Genomic DNA, 18,014 nt, shown 5'->3' with positions numbered 1-18,014 from the left:
GGCTGTAACAATTTATTGGATTTTGAATGTGACATGAAAAATTTGTCTACTGGTGAAATATTTTCACTTCAATAAGATGATTCAAACAGTTTCATTTTTTGAAATCCTTTTGTTGTGAAAATGTCGTGAAAATGTTTTGTTAAAATAAACCTGCATGAAAAAATTTTGAGATGATCTTGAAATTATCAGGTCAGTTCTTTTTAGAATGTCTTTATTGTTTATCAGTTTAATGATCAGTTCTTTTTGAAAAAAGAGTGTATAAATGGTTATAAAAATGTTTGGTTGGCTTTCAAGTGATTTTGTTGTATTCAACAAGCGAAATATTTCATTTAAGCCTGTATTGTCAGAATCAAAGGTGAATCGATGAAAAACACGTGGATTTTTCAACAGAAAGAACAGATAAAAATTCTCTAAAAATGAACAAATATTGAAAAAATTTTGTCGAAAAAAAAGTTCAATTCTAAAAGAGAGAAGCACCAATTTTCTGAAAAAATTGAAGGTCTGTCTAAACAGACAATTTTATCTTTAATCTCAACAAAATCGAAACAATTTTCAATACAAATATCGTTCAGAAATGGTTTAACTATTCTTGTGAAATCTTTTTGAGTAAATTGTTTTGCTATTTTAAGCAAAATAAGGCCTTGCAATAGAAAAAAAACGTTTTTATGAACATTTTTTTCATAAAAATGTGCTGTGTTTTCAAAATATATTTTTATAAAAATAATTTTTTGTCAATTATTTCGTGTTTTTTCACAGATTAATACGAAAATAGTAAATTACTGAATTGCCCTTTTCAGCAAATGTAAGACGAAGTTTTACGAAATTTTTGCGATTTACTGCTCTAAAAGAAAAAATACACGATGAAACGTTATTTTTTTGTTTTTTTACATCGCTTGTTTCTGTTAAAATCATTTGCTAAGACGAGAAATCAGTTTAATTTATCCAAAGAGAGTTAATTTCAGCTAATAAGTAAAAAACAGATGATTTCTATCGAATTGATGATCAAAATGGAATATTTTATTTGAAAATGACAAATTAACACGATTTGCTAAAAAAACTGAAAATTTTTATTTTGAACTCAACATTTTCCTTATTTTGAATGAAAATATTGTAATTAAACAGTGTCCTGTCAAAATAAATTAAAACGAATTTTTAAACCTATAAATTGAAAAAAAACCTACAACCCCAAGAATTTTTGAGAAAAATGACGAAAACCCCACAAGAAATTTCAGATCAGAACAAAATCAATGACATTTCAAATGTGAAAATCTCTAACAGTAAAAATGCACTGACACATGAATTCGGTCTCACACTCAAAAAAGAGGATGATTTTTCAGGATGGTACACTCAATTGGTCATCAAAAGTGAGTTATTAGAATATTACGATATAAAAGGCTGTTTTATCATGAGACCATGGTCATATTTTATATGGAAAGTTGTAAAAGATTATTTCACACAAAAAATTGAGGAAATGGAAGTAGAGGAGTGTTATTTTCCATGACTTGTCACAAAACAGTCTATGGACAAAGAAAAAGAGTTTATTGAATCATTCGCACCTGAATTGGCATGGATCACAAAATGTGGTGAAAATGATATCGAACCAGTGGCAATTCGACCAACCAGTGAGGCAGTAATGTACCCATATTTCAAGAAATGGCTCTTTTCACACAGGGACCTTCCTTTGAAACTCAATCAGTGGTGTAACGTACTCAGATGGGAAGTGAAGAGCACATTGCCATTTATCAGAGGACGAGAATTTCTATGGCAAGAAGGCCATTCGGCCTTTCATAAAAAAGAAGAGGCAGAAAAGGAGGTTTTAGACATTCTTTCTCTTTATAAAGAGGTTTATGAGAAATGTTTAGCAATTCCCGTTATTGAAGGAAGAAAAACAGAAAATGAGAAATTTGGAGGTGCCGATTATACCACCACGATTGAAACTGTTGTAAACGGAAAGGCAATTCAGGCAGCCACATCTCATCATTTAGGCCAAAACTTTTCAAAAATCTATGGTGTCTCAATCAACGATGAAAAAAATGAAGAATCTTTCGTTTATCAAAACAGCTGGGGACTGACAACTCGTTCTATTGGTATTACTGTTATGGTTCACTCTGATAACAGAGGATTGGTGCTGCCACCAATGGTCAGTCAATGGCAAGTCGTAATTGTTGCAATAAACAACAAAAAAGATGAAAATCTTTCAAATTACGTGACAGAAATCAAAAAAGCACTTCAAGCCAAGAAAATTAGAGTCTTTGTTGATGACCGACAAAATTTACAGCCAGGCTATAAATTCAACCATTGGGAGTTAAAAGGTGTGCCATTGAGACTTGAAATAGGTAAAAATGAAATGAAACAGAAGAGTGTAACTGTTTATGAAAGAATCACACACACCAAGGATGTCATACAAACCAGTTCTGATGATAATTTTACTTCTTTAGCAGAAACATTAGAGAAAAGACTGACAGCTATCCAATCAAAAATGTCTGAAACTGCCAAACAGAAATTGAACGATGTGATTCGTGAGACGACCAGTTGGACAGATTTCATAAAACATTTGGAAGAGAAAATGATTATAAAAATACCATTTTGTGGTGATAAAAAATGTGAAGAGGTGATCAAAAAAGACACGACAGTTTACAAAGCTGATGGAACGGTCGATTTACAAGGTGCAAAATCACTTTGCGTGCCATTTAAAGATAATCCTCTAATTGACGGTAAATGTATCAAATGTGGTGATTTCTGTGATAAGTTGACATTTATTCGGAAGGAGTTATTAAATTTGATCAGTTTGCAAAAGATTTCTTCATATTTTTGTTTCGAATTGTTTCTTTTGAATCAAATAGACATAATTATTTTTTTGTAGAGATTAAAATTGTTTTAATTTTTCAATCGATCGTATGAGTTTAATTTTGTCATTTTTTACTTTTTTTTGTTTGAAAAGCAACCGTTTCACAACAATGACAGTTTTTAAGAATTCGAATGTAAAGTGTGAGTCGTTTTAATCATAAAATACGATGCATTTAAGACTATCAAGCTTTGTTTTAATATACAAAGCATCTGAAATATGAAGATGAAGAGCTGTTTGTTTCATTCTAAAATGACAAGAATATTGAATCGTGCAGAAGAATTGCATTATTTGATTTTTTACGAATTAACCTGCTAAATATAACATGACATGAGTGGTATTTTTACTAAATTTAAAACAGAATACTTTATTTTTCTGTAAAGAGAAACCTGTTCGTGTATTGAAAAAAGATATTTCGTCCTCAGATCAGTAATATTCGATCAACCAAAAAGAAATAAGAAATGTCAATCTATGATTCATCTTTTCACTCACCAATTTTCAGGATCAGTAAAAAACGGACAATTTCAATGAGATTCAAATCACAAACGCTAAAATTTATAAATTTTCTCAAGTCTACAAATAATTTAAAGAGTGTATCAGTTTCAATTAAGAATATTTTAATTTTTAAATGCTTATGATAACATTATTAATCGTATCAACTTCTATTTTAGAATTTTTACTGGTTAACAAGGTGTTTTTCTCTATTGCAACTAATTATTGAAAAAAAATTGAATCTTTTATATAGCGATAATATGAAATTTCTCAAACGAATTCAACGGCCTGTTTTTATCTGATCAAACAACAATGAAAGAATGAAACTGGTATGTCAAAATTTTACACGTTTTTTGGCAGAAAAAGCTTCTACATCCTCTCAAAGTGGATTAAAAGCAAAAAACAGTTCTAAGATGATCATAAAATAATTTTTTTGTAGTTTCAAATCTGATCATTCATTTGATTTTTTTAAGATTTTTGTAGAGTCTTTTTGAAAAATAAAAAATCACAGACATTCATTAATTAAAACAAAAGATTCGTTTCTTTAATTAAATTGATAAACTCGTTTATTGATTCGATCAAAAATCGTTGAAAATATGTTCAACAAATAAGAAGTGAAAAACAACGGTTTAGCAAATATTTTGTTGTAAAAAGACAAATATTTCAAAGAATAACGTTTGCACGAACAAATTTTCATCAATTGAAATCAGGTGTTTAAACTTTGATGATTTTGAAAAGAAAAACTCTCAATTTTATCTAATAAAAACGAGTTTATTTTTCAATATTTTTCTCAAAAATATTTTTAAAAGTAAAATCTGCTCATAAACTTTGAATAAGTCGAAAAATATAGAAAAAGTTATATATTTCAAAGTGAAAAAAGAATTTCATTCTCAAAATAAGGCTTTTCCTTGAAGCAACACCATAATCTCATACATTTAAATACAATCACTTTGCTATTTCTTTAAAATGTAGGATAAGTTTTTCTTATGAACATACATTTTGTAAAAAACATGTAATAAGCATTTGAAAAATGTTTTAAACATAAATGAGTAGAAAAATCTTCTACAAAGTTGAATTTATCAGAACTAGATTAGATTATTTCATTAAAAAATTGAATTTTCATCAAAAATAGAATATTAACACGTTTGAGCCTTCAATCCTGTGGTAAACCAGTACATAATATATAAATGTAGCTCTTTAATCTCTAGAACATTCCATTTGAGTATCTAGATTGTTCAATTTATAAATCTTTAATAGTATATAAACACACATATTTGCATAAAAATAATAAGTTTTCTTAATAACAAAAAAATAATAAAAACAAGAATCAATTGTAATAATAATTCTTTAATTCTTTGTGAAATGGGATACCACTGTGAGACAGATCAGCATTTCATCAAAGGTGTTCAGACAAAATAGTTGTTTTATTATTCATTTATCAGGATGACAAAATTAATCACGTCCTTACACAAATTAAAAGCGATAAACCATCCGACACCATATTTTGTCAATGACAAACAAAAAAACGAATAACACACTGCTAAAAAACAATCATCCCTTAAAATACCTCTGACAACAAAAAAATTACTAAAGTACAATCATACATTTCTGTTTCGTACATGCGATCAGGCTGATTGGACCGGGTCAAAAAGGTAAAAAAGACTTTTCATTCTAATTACTTTACTATTCAGATAAAAATTGAAAATGTGCTCAATCTTCATTATATCACTATCTGTTTGTGAACCAGAAACAATTGTTAAAACAACCAAAGTGATCTTAAACAAATATTGATATCAATGAAATTCTGAAAGTATAAATATAATTTGATTCTAAAAAGTACCTTTCAACATGAGAACATTTTATTCTTTAAACAATAACACTCAAAACAATAGGTAAGAGTTTAATTATCGAAAGTCATTTTAACACCAGTCTAATTCTCGCAGTCAACACATCATCAAGAATCATTATCATCTTTATACCAAAGGATTAGCTTTTAAGTCTTTGAAATACGACAATCTTTCAAGGACATGGCAGTATCTTTAAAATATTGCTGTTCAACATAATTTATCAATTTATTGTTTCGATGATATAAATCACATTAGATAATGTGATTGATTATTTAAATTATGTAAGTGATCATCTATATTTTCACTCATATTATTTTTAAATCAGCCATTTGATACACAAAATCATTACTATACTGTTTATTTTTATAAAATAACTGTTTTAAAGTAGATAAAAATATCAAAAATTAAATTTTATGTTTTTGTAAAAAACAATGTTCTTTCAACTTATAGAAATATTCTTATAAATATAAAAATATGAGGTTACTGACAGACCATCTGTCAATTCTATCAAAAATCATCAATTGTGCAACAAATTGATATGAAGAGGAATTCCTGAGAAATATAAAAAGAAAAGCATTTCACTCAAAAATCATTACAAAAAAGTGTAAAAAATTAAAATAATATGATTTAGTAATAAGTTATAGTTCTCAATTCTTTTAAAAGGCAAATTTCTCTATGATGCAAACAAAACGTAAGTTAAGAAACATTATCGAAATATTTATCAAAATAAAAATATGAAAGAAAAGCAGAATGATGTTTGATAAATGTTCTCGTTCATTTTTCAGATTCTTCTATTCTTAAAAAATATGAAAGGAAACGATGAACTGAGTTGGGAATATTCAACGAGGAACGGTATTATAAATTTCTTAACAGCAGTTGCTAATCATATGATAGTCGGAAATTTTGAAATTTTTAGAAAAAGTGATGCAGCTGGCATTTTAAAAACATATTTTTATACATCCTTTGAGTGTCAAGAACCGGCCTTTGATAAAAAAAAAAATAAGGTAAGATTCATAGTTCTTTTAGAAGAAATATGTTACTATTATATGCAAGATTATGATGAGAGATTTTATTTTGGTTATGATGGATACAGAGTAGAAGACACGTATTTTTGGCCTCGAGAAGGACCGATTCCCAACAGATTGAAAAACTTATCAAACATGTTAAAAGACGAAATGAATGAAATTGTAGAGAAACATCCAAAGGTTTTTGAAAAATATCGAATAGAATTCTGTCCTAGATACTCTGATCTTGTTGATGCGTTGAGGACATGTAGAATCTCTTGAAAGTATGAAATATCCATTGATCAGAATAAATACATTTTTTGATCATTGAGATGTTACATTTTTTTAAAAAAATAAAATGATTTTTTCTATAATTAATAATATAAATAATATAATTATCAGGTATGTTGATGCTCCACACCGCTGCGCCCGAAAATTTTCAAATCTTAAAAAATCGCACCATAAACGCACCGCACCTAGCGTTGCGCTGGTAAAATGCACCAAAATAGTGGCGGTAATTAAGAAAATAATATATTTTTTTATAAAAAATAAATGGCTGGAGCGGGATTCGAACCCGCGCCTCCGTAGAGACTAGCACCTTAAACTAGCGCCTTAGACCACTCGGCCATCCAACCTATGCTAAATTGTTTAAAAGATGTATATAATATTTTAAAAATATTTTATAAAAAAAACAATAATATTTTTAATGATTTTACTATTCACTCCATAATCTCATTTATCTCTTTAAGCCCCAATCCATTTTCAAACATAAATTCTTTTATCATACAATTGCCAATTATTTTATCTTTTAAGAATGTTAATAAATTTTCAGTGTCAGTAACTGACAGATGACTGAAAATATTGACAGACTCATCATTGAAATCAAAATTATTTGAATTATTTCCATTATTTAGATTATTTGAATTATTTTCATTATTTGAATTATTTGAATTATTTAGATTATTTGAATTATTTGAATTGTTTGAATTGTTTGAATTATTTTCATTATTTGAATTATTCAATACAACACACTCACAAATTATTAAATTAGAAACAAGTAACAATCTTTTACCACAAAGTGACTGTTTCTCTTCTATTGGCAGGGCGGACAGTCTCATGAGCAAATCAGTCTTTGTATTTTTTTCATTATTTTCATTTGAATCACCTGTATTATTTTTATTTTTCAAATTTAGATTATTTAAATTACTTTTATTTGAATTATTTTCATTATTTGAGCTGTTAGAATTAAAAAAAGTAATTTTTCTATCAAAATATTTTATCAGAATAGTTAAAAGGAGCACATTTTCCATTTTCAGACAATTTGCAAAATAATAATTGACGATTCCCGTCAGCTGATTGTATTTTTCATTAACAAATAAAATATTTATTTTATTTCTATTAATATCGATAACGAAATTGTTGGAACTGATGGTTAAAATTTCTGATTCTTCAAATAAGTCGAAATCGTTCTGACAGAAAATGGACAAAGGACTCTTGAGACTGAGGAACGGGGATTCCAACAGTTTTGTAACACTCATTTTTTAGAAATAATATGATATTTTTGAAATAAATTATATTTTTAATATTTTTAAAATAAATTATATTTTTTATATTTTTTAAGAAAGAATATTTTGGTATTTTTAAAATGAATTAAATATATATTTTTTAAGAAAGAATATTTTGATATTTTTAATATTTTACAAGGGTCGTGCAAGAAAATGAAATTTATTAAAATTCATTCATTGATTTTCAAGATTTCCCTGAGCCCCTGATTTTGTTTGCCCCCCACATTTTTTATTTTTATTTTACAATTGATAAAAAATTATTTTCCATAATATAAAATAATTTTCATAATCAGAATATTCCTTTCATTTTCATCAACTTTCTCTAAAATATTTTTCAATTTTTCTTTTTTTAAATTAAGAATCAGGGTGTTGTGTCTCCGCAATGTCAACGGAAAATTATGAAATGATTTCAAAAGATTATTGCATTCACGATCGCATCTCATCAGATCATTTAAATTAAAATTATTTGAATTTAAATTATTTTTAGAATCATTTAAATTATTATTTTTAGAATTGAAATTATTTGAATTATTATTAGAATTGAAATTTTTTGAATTATTTAAAAAATAATAATTTAAAATCTGCTGCTCAACAAACGAATCAACAATTTCTCTTCTTTCCTCCATTTCAGTCCACCTATTTATCAAATTTATATAATTCTAATGATTTTTATTTTTATTATTTTTTGTACAAATTTTTTTTATAATCATTTAATAAAATATTTTTAATATATTTTTTTAATTTTCTATAAAATATTTTATTTTTTTCTATTAGCAATTCCTTGAAATTATTATTTTGTTCTGATAATTTCTTATCAAATATTATTAAACTGGTCAAAAGATTTTCTATCTCCTCGTGTCTTATACCATTATTTAAATTTTTATTATTTTTTTTCATTTAAATTATTTTTTTGAATTGGAATTATTTTTTTCATTTTCTAAATTATTATTTACATTTAATTCATTATTTTTTTCATTTAAATTATTTTTTAAATTATTTTTTTCATTAAAATTATTATTTAAATTATTTAAATCACAATTCAAATTTTCACCAGAAAAAATACAAAATATTTTGCTCGCCCATTTATAAATTTCCTCGACCACCAAAAGTAAGACATTTTCCTCATTCACCAGTTGCAAAATATTAAAAATATAAATGAAACAATTATCGATATTGAACAAATTATAAAATAAATATCTTTTTATAAAAATTAATAACGTGTTATTGAAAATTAAATTGTTTTTGCTGTTGAATTGCTGGTAAATTTTTAATAACTGAAATACTGAAGGGCTGGTGCATCTTTCTATCTCGAAAAGAAGGGAATTTTGGAACTGGTTGGTCAGGGATTTAAGAATTTCATTTTTTTCTAAATTATTTTTTTCATTTTTTAAATCTGAATTATTTTCTAAATTGAAAATATTTTTTTCATTTTTTAATTCTGAATTTTTATTAATTTCCTGATAATAATTCTTAATAAACCCGTCATAATCCTTAAATCTGAGACACTGTCTCAGTTCATTGAATTGTTTAACTTTTTTTCTATTCTGATTATCAATAAAAACAATTTCATTTTTATGAATATTTTGCAAAATATTTTTAAATTGATACAGCCTGGTATTGAAAATGTCCAATTTCTTAATATATTTTATATTATCTTTATATTTTATGAATAATTTGAAATTATTTAATATTATTTTTTTATTTTTTTCATTTTTATGTTTTATAGATTTTAAAATATTCTCTTTAATATTACATAATTCAGGCAATTTTATATTTTTATTTGTTTTTTTTTTTTAAATTAATGGACTGTCTGTCAGAATTTCATCCTCTGAAATGGAGGAGTCACTTGAAATGGTTTCTGTGCTTTTCTCGTGGTTTTGCATTTCAATTTTTGAATAAATAATTTTTTAAATTATATTTTGAATTATAATTTGATATATTTATAATTTGTTTTTTAACAAGGGCAACAATCAAAAAATCATTTTTAAAAAATAAAAAATTATTGATAAAAATGATTTAAACAGCCCCTGTCAAACAAACAAAAATTCAATTCGAAATTATTTAAAATATGATTCAATTTTATTCAATTTAAAAATAATCCATAAAATATAATCCAAAAAATAATACAATAATTAAAAAATAATCCATAAAATATAATATTATTTCAATATAATGTTATGATGAAAAACATTTCCCTTTTTTTCTTTTTAAATATTTTCTTCCTCAATATAATTTTAGCAATGCACAGCACAGGAATCGAATCCGCCATTGACGAGTTGCACCGCCTGACACATTTCAGCACATTTTACGAGTTTTTTTCATTAAAAGAATCGGACAGTATAACAAAAATAAAAAAAAAAGATTCCGTTATCTGATAAATAATAAAAATAAACTAAATGAGTCATTAAAAATAAAACTATCAGATAAGAAAATAGAGGAACTGATAACACTCTCCTTCAATATTTTAACAAAAAGAAAGGATGATTATGATAAAATGTTAAAAACTATTTTCACTCTTTCTGACAGTCCTACCAATTCATTTTTTTATTATTTTTCTGTTATTCTGACAGTTTTTTTCATTTTTTGACGGATCTGATTTTCAATTTCTTAAAATATTTAAGAAAAAAGAATCATTATGAGAATATGGAGAAAAAGGAGAAACGGAAAATGACGGTGCCGCAATTTACGATTGACAGTTTGTTTTTCTTTTCTTACTTTTTTTCGATATTTTCTTACTTTTCAAGGAAAAAAATAGTGAATAGTAAATAAATGACTTGTTTTTTTTTTGAAAATTTAAATACACTTTTTCACAAAAATTTAAATATTTTCTTGTTTATTTTAATTGTTGATTTTAATTGTTTCATGTTTTAATTGTTTATAAATATTTATTGTTTATTTAAAAATAATGTTATTTCTTTTCCCGTGCCTGGTTGTCAGTAACAGTCATTTTTTATTACAATTAGAAATTTACCCTCAGGAATACAGTTTGAATCAAATTGATAGTTTTAATAAGAAAATGGGACAGGCAGCTGAACAAAAAAATATTAAAAATATTAAAAATATTGAACATATTAAAAATATTGAACAAACCACACCGATTCAAACTAAAAACAAAAAGAACAGTAACAGTAACAAAAACAGTAACAGTCTCAGTCTGTCAGCATCCATAACGAACATTCTTTCCAATTTTTCAAGTTCCGCACATTTGATATTCCACACCGACGAACATCTATCAGAATATTCTCAAAGGAACTACGTGGCACCTTTGAGTAATTTTACAGGGTCTAATGCTGTTTTATTGATTGTGCGGAATGATCATTTGAAAAATGAAAATAATCCAATTGATTCAATTGATCCAAATAAGGATTTGAATGAAAATAATTCAAACAGTTCAAATGAAAATAATTCAAATAAGGATTCAATTGATCCAAATAAGGATTCAAATGAAAATTCAAAGAGCGTTTCATACGATTTTTTCTGTTACACTGATGGCCGGTACTTTTTACAGGCAGAAAACAAACTGAAAGAGTTTCAATTAAAGAAGATGGGTGAGGACGAGGCACTATCAGTCTTTCTGGAGAAACGGCTCAGATCTTTACAACATAGAGATAATAACAATTTAATCGTTACAGTTGATATGAAAAAGATGTGCAGCACATTTTACACTTCTTTAAAGAAGAAACTGCCATTTGTTACTTTTAACCAGCTTAGCAATGAGGATTTCTTAGAAATGATACCTTCTGATTTACTGTATGAAACGAGGGAAAAAGAGGAGATGATTGAACTGATTGATTTACAAAATTATACAAATCAATCATTTAAATTGAACACGGCTGTTATGAATTATTATAATGAGATTATTGAGAAATTGGTGACTGTTGATGTGCCTTTTAAGAAAATGACTGATTATAAGGATGAAAAGAGGTTTATTGCTGAGATGGAACGGGTCTTTTCACTGAAGGATAAAAATACTGCTCATTACGATAATTTAGATCAAAATACTGCTCATGATTCAGATAAAATTAAAAATAATTACGATTCAGATCAAAATACTGCTCATGATTCAGATAAACTCGATCAACCTGTTACAATGCTACGTTTTGAAGAGAAAAGATTCCTTCTGTTAAAATATATAAAAAATAACATATTATTACTTACAGATCTGTCAGATATAGCATGGTTATTAAATTATAGGTGTGATAAGTTTAATAATGGTAATATCATGGCATGGATGGTGGTAAAGGAAAAGGGGGATATCCTTTTCTGTGATCTGCCAATTGAAAGAGGGAATATGGAAAGGAGACCACCGTATGTGGAATTTTGGCCGTATTTTGATGAGCATCTGGCTGACAATCACAAAAAAACTGATTCTAATGAAGATCTAAAAGATCTGAATTATTTTAAAGATTTGAATACTGATTTAAAAGACTTGAATACTGATAAAAGTACTGATAAAAGTACGAAACGTGTGCGTGTTACGCAGAACGATCAGTTCACCGATTCAACTGATAAAAATACTACAGAAAGTATAAAAAAATGATAAAAATACTACAGATAGTATAAAGAATGATAAAAATACTACAGATAGTATAAAGAATGATAAAAATACTACAGATAGTATAAAGAATGTACATACGTACATTACAATGAGCCATAATGCTTATTTATCCATTCATCTGAGAAATAAGAAATGTACAAATATTCTAACTGATTTAAAAGGTATAAAAAATGATATTGAAATAAAAGGGATGTTACAAGCAAATATTGTGGATGGTGTGGGGTTGACCAGATTGTTCTATCATTTATATAAAATGTATCAATCAAAAGAAGAGTATCATTTGAAAGAAACACAGTTAGCAGAAATGTTTCTTTCTTATAGAAAAGAGGCGGCGCAGTCTGTTTTAGGTGACAGTTCATTTCTTTTACAACACTCATTTGAACCTATTGTAGGATCAGGCAGTGATTCAGCTGTGATACATTACAGACCAAAAGATAAGATTATCAAGAAAGGGGTGCTGTTGATGGACACAGGTGGGCAATACGTGTTTGGTACGACTGATATAACACGTACCATATACGTATTTAGGTGGTGGTGGTGTACATGCAAGTGACAATCATTCAAGCAGTGGTGTACATTCAGGCAGTGGTGTACATGCAAGTGATACACAATCAGGTGATACTCATCTCAGTGACACACAATCGGTTGATACTCATCTAAGTGATACCAATCATTCAGATCATGATAGTGTAAAAAAACATTTTACACTTGTTTTACAGGGTGTATTACGATCTGCTCGTTTAGTTTCCTCAAGAAAGACATTCCCTAAGATGTTTAGTGATATTGCACGAACCGCTCTGTTTGATAATTTATTAGATTATGCTCATGGTACATCACACGGTGTTGGTCATTCTAATAATGTTCATGAGACAGAGTCGTTTAAAGAAGGTGGGCAAATCAGAAATGTCTTTTCTTTAGAGCCGGGTGTGTATTTTCCTAATAAATATGGTATAAGAATAGAGAACTGTGCTGTTTCTGTTCTTAAAGATAGAAATAATCAAGATTTCTTAACAAGTATGCAATTAACATTTGTTCCTTTGCAAAGAGACCTGATTGATGAAAAGATGCTCGATCAGAAAGAGAAAGAAACATTAAATGAGTATAACAGACGGACCAGGGAGTTTCTCTCTCCTTATTTGAATGATGAAGAAAATGAGTGGTTGGCAAATGAAACAGCCGTATTTGAATAAATGGAAATATGTTTGAAGTGTTTTTTGTTTATGCATAAACATTTTTTAGTCATTTGCATAAACATTTTTTTAGTTTTTTGCATAAACATTTTTTAGTTTTTTGCATAAACAGAATTTTCATCGATAAGTTTAGAAATAAACTCGTTTATTATTTTCAATTGTTCAAAAAAATACAGCAGTTCTTTTTTTATGATCATACATAAAAATTTTGAGTTAAAAAAAGTTTAAAAAGATTGATAAAGAGTTTTACGAGTACAAATTTGTTTTATTTTCTACAATCAATCAAAAAATCAACCATGAGTCACATTTCTATCAACAATCCAGTCAATAGCCATAAATAGTGATATTATTTCATTATATTCGTTGTTGACAGTTACTACTCATACATTTACATTCTATAGGTGTACCTTTTCCTAAATTATAAGATAATGTTATCTCTCCTTGAGACTGGATTTCTTTTAAAGCAAAAATATGGATGCCATTGTTATAGATACGTGCCTCTGCTGATGGTGAACATGAATGATTGATGTACTATCTGGCTCTATTACCAAATATTGTTGCATCTATTATTACATCTTTATCTAATTTGAAAAAATATATGTCTGTCATACCACGATTTTGATATTCTGATTCTAATTTGTCTGCCAAGACTTCTCCTATTATTGCACCTGTGTATTCGATGATTCTTTGTCCTTTTCTGATTGTTCTTTTGGTGAAAAGGCCCTTTCCATGTATACGAGATTGTTCTACGCAGAGATCGGAAGAGATAACGGGTAAATGACCGTTTTTATCTGGTTTTAGTTCAGTTGATTGGTCTTTTTTAGGTTTTTTCTGCTTGGACTCCCATTCCTGTTTTCTCATTTGTTTTATGATTTCAGCTTGTTTCTGCAAATTTTTATCCTTTTTTTCTGTTTCTAATTTGAGTTGCTTTTCTCGTTCTCTTTTCTCTAATGCTTTTCTCCAGATCTCCATGTTGTTGTTCTTAATATGGTTACGAGAATTCTTTTGTCTTTTCTTCCAGGCTGCTTTACGAGTCTCTTTAGTTTTTTTGACAAATTTTAAGGATTTTGCTCTTGTATGACAATATGCATTGTCTTTTTTCTTGGCATCACCAACGCTTTGATTCAGGAAATAATTCACAGGTGTTGAGAAATCGGCTTCTTTTTCATGACGAATCTCATTGTTTGTCTTTTGGCACAATGTATCAGTGATCTCGACCTTTTCTATTTTAATTGTAGCATCAAGATTTTTCTCTTGTAGTTTTAGTTCAGATGATTGTTTTTTAGGAAGTTTTTCTGTCTTATTCAAAGTAGGCTCAATTGATACATCAGGCTTGGAATCTGGTATTTTTGAGATGATCTTCCTTTTTCTAAATGGTAAATCACGTGGTCTTGGTCTTTTAGTTGCAAAAAAATCAACATTTTTCTTCTTGTCTAAAGTAGTTTTACTCTTGTTAAGTGCTGTTGATGGTAAGGGCGGCTTTTCTTTAGTTCTGACAGCGGTTGAATCTACCGGATTGTTTTGAACTGTTGGTTCTTCAATATTTTGAACAGTTTGTGCTGATAGATTATCTGGCTGATGATGGGCTGGTGTTTCTTCAACTGTTGGTTTTACTAATTCTATTTTGTCATTAGGTTCAATATTTTCAGCTATTGTTTTAGTGGATTCTAATTTGTCATTCAATGCAATATTTTTAACTATTTGTTTAGTAGATTCTATATGGTCTTGAGGTTCGATATTTCCATTTTTTGGTTTGACAGATTCTATGTTGTCATTAGGTTCAATATTTTCATCTTTTGGTTTAACCGATTCTATTTTATCATAAGATGTAGCCAAATCTGTCATCGGATTTTTGGTAAGTTGGTCGTCCTCATTTGTTGTGGCTTGTGGCTTCTTAGGTTCAGTTGTATCATCTAATATAACCTGATCATTTGACTTAATTTTCTCGATTGAATCAACATTTTGAGTATCTGGAGTTTTAGTAACCTCTTCAGTTGCACAAACTGGCTTTTCTTCTACTAAGCTAGTCATTGTCATGATAAAGAAGCATGTTTGATGATTTGCTCGTTTCAAATCTGAAGATGTCGTTTGATTCGATTCATTCATTTGTATTTTTGACGAAATGTTACTTGAAGCTGCTTGTGTAGTACCAGACGAGCCGCTATTGCAAGATGGGCTGTCCTTTTTCTGATCAGATGTTGAATTTTTTGAATCATCAATTTTATCATTGCTGTTTGTATCTTCTGAAGTAGGATTTTTGATGGGCTCCTGAGATTGAACCTCGTTTTTTGTGGTAGGTTTTTCAGAGAAGGTTCTATCATCTTTAATATTTGTGTTTTGTAATTTCTTATTTGAAGAGTAAAAGCTTTTTGTACTGTTTCTAGCTTTGTTTTTTTCACATTTGGTGCTTCGAGTATATGAAGCATTATCAGATGATCTATTATAGAAAGAATTTTGGCGCCTTTTTTGATAAGATAGACGGTCTCTATAGTTGTCCCTATAACTGTCATGCCGATCTGTTGAATGATGATGGCTTTGATATCTAGGCCGATCATGATCGTAAGAATCTCTTTGGTAATGTGAACGATCCGAGGCTCTATATGGGCTTCTGCCGCCAGAAGTTTGTTTGCAATAACTAGAAACATTGTGTCTATCTCGATCATATGAATAATTATGAGACTCGTCATAATATTCTGATCTCTCATGGCCATAAAAAGAATTATCTTTATTTTCATATCTATAATCGTATCGGTCATCATTACGGCCAGGATAGCGATCGTAATCATCTCTTGAGGGGGATCTCTGCTCATCTCTACGGTCAAAATACGAATTATGATTCGATCTCGAAGACTCACAGCGACTTTCATTTCGATCAAATGAATAATCATGATAACTTCGATTTTGGCTCATCTTTTTATAATCCCAATCTTGTTCATCTCTTTTGTAATGCCGGTTTTGTTTAAAACCATCTTTATTGTAATCAGATCGGTCTGAGAAATTTCTATTACTTCTATCATCATAATATCTTTGATCATAAGAGCCACCGTACTGACTATCACGCCTGTCATAAAAATTGCTTTGGTATTCATTACTTTTGGAGTTGTTATTGTTTTTATAATACTCATGTCGTCCGTAATAACAATTTTGTGGATACCTTTCAGAATTATTTCTATTATTAAAGGAACCCATCTGATTACTTCCTTGAATTCCCCTCGTTGAAAGGGTTTGATGAATATTTGGATCAACCATTTTCGATTTGAAGAATTGAATTAATAAAATGGAAGGGTCAGATTCAATATTTATCTGGCAAAAGATTTTTATAATAAAAATCATTCATATTAATTTTAAAATAAAAGGTATTTTCATTTGAATTAGCGACTGATTTATACTCTTCAGGAATTCAGAGGGAAATAAAACTAAGTGACAGACCAAAATCGTTCTAAATTGATATTCCGTCAATTATTCAACTTTTAAGGAGTATTTTTGCAAGTGAACATTATTTTTGCCATTTGATTTTGTGTTGACATTTAATTACTTTTGACATATTTATTAATCATGTGGTTTTGAAATTGATGGAGTCTTCTGTGCTGTAAACCGTCTTTAATTTGATTGATAATACCATAAAATGCATTTTTTATTCACTTGTACGTGTATTTGCTTCATTTTCTGTTAAATGTCTTGTAATTGCAGGTAAATAATTTATGCTCAACCAAACTCATCCGATTGTTCTCATATTTGAATGGTAAATCTGGTCGATATGATATGCGAATTTTAATCAGACGTAAAGTATATTAAGGCTGAAAAGAATCATTGGTTAACTCGGATTGTACAATCACTTGACGAGATAAATTGTCTAACTCTATTACTATTCGTATCAGGCACGCTGCCCACAGTATGTATAATTCTAACTATCCATTTAAGTCTTATCTTATTATTAAAGGAAATATTATTGTGAATCTATGAACTCACGGCTTTGCATAATGCACTACGGTCAAAGAATCGGCAATCGATGCATTGAGTCGAAAAATCGGAGTGTATCTTCATAAATACCATTTAGGATCGTTTTTTTTCTATCAAATAGTTCTTTTGGTAGCTGTAATCCATTCATAAGGCGTTGAACAAATTGAAGCTATTGATATTGTGTATTTGATTGTAATTGATACTTTTGAACGTGTTCTGATATTATCAGGTTGTTCTGACATATGCTACATTGTGTTAACACCCCGACATCGTGAGAAATTGAGTTGTTCAGCTTGTTCTGCAGTTATCGTAAGCGGCCAAAGCAGCTATTGTTAGGTTGTAAACTATGCTTAGGATAACATGTTTAGTGAGTTGAATGATGGCACCTGTGGATTGACATCATTAAGTTCATTTTTGGATCTTAATATTCAACTTCTATCTACTATCCTTTAAGATGACGTTTTTTGCAATTTTGTATCAATATAACTCTAAAGGCATCTTATGAATTGTCAAAGACATTGTTTGGCAGTGAAATCAGTTTTTGCTAGTTTAT

General features: G+C 28.4%; 1 protein-coding gene and 1 non-coding gene across 2 annotated transcripts; one reads left to right on the top strand and one right to left on the bottom strand.

Annotated features, from left to right (window-relative positions):
• Positions 1-1,204: 1,204 nt before the first annotated feature.
• On the top strand, positions 1,205-2,777 carry LOC131102138 (uncharacterized). The gene is given in 2 exon segments (XM_058047638.1): positions 1,205-2,755; positions 2,757-2,777. Coding segments are annotated over 2 exon segments (1,572 nt in total).
• Positions 2,778-6,741: 3,964 nt separating this feature from the next.
• trnal-aag (transfer RNA leucine (anticodon AAG)) lies at positions 6,742-6,823 on the bottom strand. Its single transcript has one exon. It is a non-coding gene; the product is annotated as a tRNA-Leu (tRNA).
• Between the last annotated feature and the right edge of the window lie 11,191 nt (positions 6,824-18,014).

Source organism: Doryrhamphus excisus, chromosome 14 (assembly GCF_030265055.1).
Source record: "Doryrhamphus excisus isolate RoL2022-K1 chromosome 14, RoL_Dexc_1.0, whole genome shotgun sequence".
Taxonomy (NCBI): Eukaryota; Metazoa; Chordata; class Actinopteri; order Syngnathiformes; family Syngnathidae; genus Doryrhamphus; species Doryrhamphus excisus.
This window is presented reverse-complemented; position numbering and strand designations above follow the sequence as displayed.